At 41.9% G+C, this 7,172-nt stretch overlaps 1 protein-coding gene across 1 annotated transcript in view; it reads left to right on the top strand.

Annotated features, from left to right (window-relative positions):
- The window catches only part of DNAJC18 (DnaJ heat shock protein family (Hsp40) member C18), a 28,287-nt gene continuing 21,115 nt past the window's right edge, over positions 1–7,172 (top strand). The window contains exons 1-2 of the mRNA XM_005900178.2: positions 1–114; positions 1,763–1,949. Of these exons, the coding sequence (XP_005900240.1) occupies positions 75–114; positions 1,763–1,949 (227 nt within the window). The 5' untranslated portion in view covers positions 1–74. The remainder of the gene's footprint in view (positions 115–1,762; positions 1,950–7,172) is intronic.

Genomic DNA, 7,172 nt, shown 5'->3' with positions numbered 1-7,172 from the left:
CGCTTTTTTGCCCCCCTTCCCTTTTAGCCTCGGGCGCGGGGGAGGCTCGGCCGACCTGCTGACTGGGAACCGATATGGCAGCGACTTTGGGCAGCGGGGAGCGCTGGACGGAAGGTACCAGGTCCTGGCTGGAGGGTGGGACAGGGCAGGGTCTCGGAGAAATCAGGGATGGGACTCCTGAAGGCACTTGAAAGGGCTGAGATCCTGGGCCTGAGATGAAGGACAGAGGCCTATGAGAAGATGCTGGGCTTGAGTGGGGTTCCTGGTGAGGTAGGAGACTCTCCAGGACAGGGGACCGGGATATGGAATCCAGAAGCGTTAGCTCAAGTTGAGGACCCGGCTCGATACCCACAGTCACCTGTGACGACTTGTTGCCTCCGGCCCCCAGCCCCGCCCAGGGCCTGCAGCTATCAAGCCCGGCACGCGCCAGGGTGGGCGGGGTAACGCGGTCTCCCGCAGCTTGCCTACCCGGCCCTTATCCTCGCCTCCAAACTGGGCTGCCTGACCCTAGACCTGGGTTTCGTCTTGCCCCTGCATCCAGCACTGGGACGGATAGGCCAGCCCATTCCATCCTACAGTCAGGCAAAGAGGACTGAACCAATGCCTATTATGTATTCTGCATTATGGATTTGACAGACATGGTCCCCTGAGCCCACAGAACTCTCAGTCTACTGAGGGAGTTTGACAGGTAAACAGTCAGTTACAAAAGAAGCCCAAAATGTCCTGGGCTACACAGCAAGGTCGTAGATTTGGTGGGGGTATACTGTTAAGGCACTCAACACGACCTGGGTTTCAGAGAAGGCCTCATGAAGAAAGCGTTACATATGATGACATGAAGGATGTGCTGGAGCTAGCCAGACCTACTTAGAGAAAGTTTTGCAGGCAGAAGGAACAGCATGTGCTAAGGCCCAGAGAAAACAAGGTATTGCTGATCTGAAGGGAGATTGTTGTGGTAGAAGGTAGAGTACAGAGGACCTTGTGGTGAGATTTGAAGCTAAAGAGACAGGCTAGGCCCATAAGAAGAGATCTGGACATGGAGCAACGGGTAGTCACTAAGATATTAAGCAGGAGAAAAGGGTTTTTTGTCTTACCCAGATCCTCTAGACAGGACATGAGCATTCTGCCTTCTTTGACTATATTCCTATGGCCCTCTTCACACTCTGCAGGCATTATGATTAATTAAATTCTCTCCCTTTAAACAGTAACCTCTTTGTGGTCAGGAGTAGGTCTTACTGATACACCTCCTTGATCTATCTAGCCAAATGTCTTGTATGTATTAGTTCTGTAACCATTTAAACATTGAACTCATCTCTACTTTAAATCTTAGTGGTGGAAAATATTGCAACAAAAAAAAATATGTTATGAACAATTCTCTCCTGACCATGAACCACAGAGAAATAGACTTCCGTGGTGCTGCCCTAAATCCAAGGTATTGGGCAGATGCCTCTGGAGTGCCTTTACTGGCCCTGAATCAAGATTATTTGCTGGCTGATGCCTATAGGGATGATGGACATTTTAATGCTTCATGTTTCTGACATTAAAAGTTTTTCATGATTGCTTCTATATTTTCTGTATTGTTTTCTCAAGGAAGATGTTTCTTCTGCTTTGTATGGATTTGGATCTGTAAAAGTCAGTATGATACCACTAACCTGGCCCTCAAACATTCACTGGCCTATAGGCAGCCTCCCAGATAGCTAAGGCCAGTAGCAAAGTTGATTTGCAGGTCAGAGTGAACCCTTATGGAGGTACTGTTGTTTTGCAGCTTACATTGATGCAGTCAGAAGAAACAAATACCCAGAAGACAGACCTCCTGAAAGTCATGACCCCTGTGGTTGCTGTAACTGCATGAAGGGACAGAAGGAAAAGAAGTCTGAGAATGAATGGAGTCAGACCAGACAGGGTGAGGGGAACTCCACTTATACAGAGGAGCAACTGCTTGGAGTACAAAGGTGAGCCTGTGGTGGGATTAGATGAATGATTTTATGTAGAGTGCCTAGAGCAGATGACTGCTATTATTATTATCATTGAAGCACAATAACATCTTGGCCTCAGAGGCAAAGTTAGGTGGAAGTGGAGTGTTAGGCTATAATCTGAAGTAACTGCCCTGCTTCTACTCTAAGAGAATCAGGGAAAACCAGGTTGACATAACAGACATCTGTACAACATCCTACTCAACAACAGCAGAATGTACAATCTTCTCAAGTATACATGGAATATTATCCAGAGTAGACCATATGTTAGGCTATAAAACAAGCCTTAATAAATTTAAAAGGATTAAAATAAAACAGTGTATGTTCTTTGAAATTGACAACAGAAGGAAATTTGGGTAATTCACAAATGTGTAAAAATTAAACAACATATTCCTAAATAACAAATAGGTCACAGAAGAAGTCACAAGGAAAATTAGAAGATACTTTGAGATGATTGAAAATGAAAACACAACACACCAAAACATATAGGATACAGCTAAACCAATACTTAAAGGAAATTTATAGCTATAAATGTTTATTTTTCTAAAATCTCAAATCAATAACCTAATCTAGAAAAAGAAGAACAAACTAAATTCAAACAAACAAGGAAATAATATAGAGTGAAAATAAATGAAATAGAGGATAGCAAAACAATAGAGATCAACAAAAGCAAAAGTTATTGGTTATCAACAAAACTGACAAACTTTTAGCTAGACTGACCAAGCCAAAAAAGGGAGAAGACTCAGATAACTAAAATCAGAAGTGAAATAGGGGATATCACTACCAATCTTAAAAAAATAATGATTATGTAAGAGAATACTGTGAACAATTATATGCCAACAAACAAATTAGAGAACTTAAATGGATAAATTCAATTTCCCACAAATAAAAGCCCAGGCACCGATGACTGAACTGGTAAATTCTACCAGATGTCTGAAGAAGAATTAACTAATCTTTCATTAATTATTATAGAAAATACCAAAGAAGGGAACACTTTCCAAGTCATTCTATGAGACCAGTATTACCCTATAACCAAAAGCAGATGAAAGCATCACAAGATGGATACAGATTTCTGCAACATTAAAACATGTAAAAAGGATTATATATCTTGACCAAGTGAGATTTATCCTAGGAGTACAAGGTTGTTTAACACATGAAAATAAAATAATGTAATATACCATATTAATAGAATAAAAGACAAAAGTCATATGATCATTTCAATAGGTGTAGAAAAAGCATTTGACAAAATCCAACACTCATGATAACAATATTCAGTACACTAGGAATAGAAAGGAACTTCCTCAACCAGATAAAGGTCATCTACAAAAAATCCACAGCTAACATCATACTTAATGATGAATAATTTGATGCTCTCCAAGATCAGAAACAGAACAGGAACAAGACAACTACATTCACTCTAGCTATTACTATTCAACATTGTGCTGGAGGTTCAAGCTAGGGCAATTAGGCAAGAAAAATAAGCCAACCAGATTGGAAAAAAGGAGTAAAACTGTATTCACATATGTTATGATCTAGTATAGAAAATTTTAAGGAATATTCACACACAAACTATTAGAACTAATAAATGACTTCAGCAAAGATCAATATACGAAAATCGTTATTTTTCTTTTTTTCACTTAATAAACATATATTTATAGATATACAATTTCAGAATTCTAGTCAAGAAATATAGCAGATCCATGTTCTTATTGCACATGGCTCAGCCCATCTAGGGACATCTACTGAAACCAGAGGGTCGGGATGATGGGGACAGAGCACTGGGGTCAGCACAGGCAGGTCGCTCTCATCCATATCCAATTCTGAGCATCTCTCTGGGCTAGGGTGGCCACTTCATCACAGGGCAGGACTTTATTTATAAAGCCATATTTGACATTTCTTAACCAAGCTTCCTTTTCCAGCAAGAATCCTATTTGTTGGGGAACTTTTAAAAGAGATCCAAGAGAAGCTCCGGGAGGGTAGTGACCCCCTCCTGGCGGGCAGCTTGGGGTACTAAGGCTTCAGGGGATGGCTGGCTCAATGACACATCCACCGCCAGAGAAAAATTTGGGAAAAACAGTAATTCCAAAAGGTTCAGTATAAACTGTGGAAATGAATAAAACCTCCCTCCCTTCCCCTGGCTGCTGCTGCTATTTTGAGAAAAATCCTCATTTGAAAGTGATGATAAGAAACTCTTGTGGTTCATCCTTTGTCCAACATGCAAGAGAAGGCCAGGTGGCGTCACGAACATGGAGGGTAGAGACAGAGGTGCCCACAGTCATGGACTTTTTTAGGAGCCAGCTGCTGCCCCAGGGTCCTGGGCACCACCTGGTTGACTCTTCAAGGAAAAGCCTTCTGGAGTCTTTGGTATATAACTTAGGAAAAACCAGTAGCAACAATGGGTCTATGCCCTGGGGCACCTGTAAGGGAAAACTTGCATAGGGAAATCATTATTTTTCTATACATTAGCAATGAACACGGAGAAAGCAATGGCACCCCACTCCAGTACTCTTGCCTGGCAAATCCCATGGACGGAGGAGCCTGGAAGGCTGCAGTCCATGGGGTCGCTAGGAGTCGGACACGACTGAGTGGCTTCACTTTCACTTTTCACTTTCATGCATTGGAGAAGGGAATGGCAACCCACTCCAGTGTTCTTGCCTGGAAAATCCCAGGGACGGGGGAACCTGGTGGGCTGCCGTCTATGGGGTCGCAGAGTTGGACAAGACTTAGCAGCAGCAGCAGCAGCAACAATGAACAATCCGAAAATGAAAACAGTTTCATTTATAACAGCATCAAAAAGAATAAAATGCTTAGGAATAAATTTAACAAATGTAAGATTGTACATTGAAAACTACAAACTTCATTAAAAGAAATAAAGAAACTCTAACTAAATGGGAAGTTTGCCTGTGTTTATGAATCGAAAGGCTTAATATTGGTTCAGTTCAGTCGCTCAGTCATGTTCAACTCTACGACCCCATGGACTGAAGCATGCCAGGCTTCCCTATCCATCACCAGCTCCTGGAGCTTGCTCAAACTCATGTCCATAGAGTCAGTGATGCCATTCAACCATCTCATCCTCTGTCTTCCCCTTTTCCTCCTGCCTTTGATCTTTCCCAGCATCAGGGTCTTCACATCAGGTGGCCAAAGTATTGGAGTTTCAGTTTCAGCATTAGTCCTTCCAGTGAATATTCAGGACTGGTTTCCTTTGGGATTGACTGGTTTGATCTCCTTGCAGTCCAAGTGACTCTCGAGAGTCTTCTCCAACACCACAGTTCAAAAGCATCAATTCTTTGGCGGTTGGCTTTCTTTATGGTCCAACTCTCACATCCATACATGACTTATGGAAAAAACATAGCTTTGACTATATGGACCTTTATTGGTAAAGTAATGTCTCTGCTTTTTAATATGCTGTCTAGGTTGGTCATAGCTTTTCTTCTAAGGAGCAAGCATCTTATAATTTCATGGCTGCAGTCACCATCTGCAGTGATTTTGGAGCCCAAAAAGATAAATCTCTCTCTGTTTCCATTGTTTCCCCACCTATTTGCCATGAAGTGATGGGACTGGATGCCATGATCTTAGTTTTCTGAATGTTGAGTTTTAAGCCACTTTTTCACTCTCCTCTTTCACTTTCGTCAAGAGGCTCTTTAGTTTTTCACTTTCTGCCATAAGGATGGTGTCATCTGCGTATCTGAGGTTATTGATATTTTTCCCAGCAATCTTCATTTTGATAATATTCCTCAAATTGACCCACAGATTCAACACAATCCCTATTAAATTCCCAGTTACCTTTTTTTTGCAGAAATTGACAATCTGATCCTGAAATTCATGGATTTCAGGATGCATCCTGAAAATGCAAAGGACCTAGAGTAACCAAGTGTTAGTCACTCAGTCATGTCCAACTCTTTGTGACCCCCATGGACTGTAGCCCGCCAAGCTTCTCTGCCCATGGGATTATCCAGGCAAGAATACTGGAGTGGGTAGCCATTCCCTTCTCCAGGGGATCTTCCCAACTCAGGGATTGAACCTGTGTCTCCTGCATTGCAAGCAGATTCTTTACCATCTGAGCCACCAGGGAAGCCAAAACAGTCTTGGGAAAAAAGTGCAAAGTTGGAAGACTCATACTTCCCAATTTCAAAACCTACTGCAAAGATTCAGAATGAAGATAGTGTGCACTAGCATAGGATAGGCATTTAGATCAATGAAGTAGAATTGACACTCCTGAGATAAACCCTTATATTTATGATTAATTGGTTTTTGACAAGAGTGCCAAGACAATTTAATGGGGGAAAGACTAGTCTTCTTGTTGGGACAACTGGATATCCACATTGCAAAAAATGAACTTGGACTCCTTCCTCACACAAATAAAAAAATTTATTCTAAGACCTAGGACCTAAATATAAGAGCTAAAACTATAAAACTCTTAGAGGAAAACATAAATGTAAAGCTTTGTGACATTGGATTAGGGAGTCATTTTGTGTTGACAACCAAAGTATACATTATAAAAGAAAATATAGGCAAATTGGACTTCATCAAAATTAAAAATTTTGTACTTCAAAAGATACCACCAAGAAGGTGAAAAATCAACCCACAAAATGGGAGAAAATATTTTCAAATTATATATCTGATAAGGGAGAGATGGAAAGAGAAAGAGAGAGGCAGGGGAGTATTTGCCATGGAATCAGGAATTGGAAACTAGGGTGTGGAATCCATAGGATCCCCACAAGCAGCTATTGGGGAAGGACCCCAACTGACATTCCAGACCCTGCATGAACAGTCCCGACTGTGTTACTAACTTATGAACTCTTCAGCAACACTGTGAGCCTCTGCCTGCTCAACTGAGTTGTGTGATAGAAAAAACTGGAGGTACTTTAAATGCCTCATCAGTAGGGAATGTACATGCATGCATGCTCAGTCACTCAGTTGTGTCTGACTCTTTGCAACCCTGTAGATTGTTGCCTGCCAGGCTTCTCAGTCCGTGGGGTTTTTCCAGGCAAGAACACTGGAGTAGGGTGCCATTTCCTCCTCAAGGGGATCTTCCTGACCCAGGGATCAAACGCAAGTCTCCTGCATTGCCAGGTGGATTCTTCACCACTGAACCACCTGGGAAGCCCATACATCCATAACAGTGCAAGAATATGCACCCTTTAGAAGAATGTGGTAGATTTTAAAAGTATAGTTGATTTACAAATTGTGTTAGTTTCTAGT

This window comes from Bos mutus, chromosome 7 (assembly GCF_027580195.1).
Source record: "Bos mutus isolate GX-2022 chromosome 7, NWIPB_WYAK_1.1, whole genome shotgun sequence".
Taxonomy (NCBI): domain Eukaryota; kingdom Metazoa; phylum Chordata; class Mammalia; order Artiodactyla; family Bovidae; genus Bos; species Bos mutus.
This window is presented reverse-complemented; position numbering and strand designations above follow the sequence as displayed.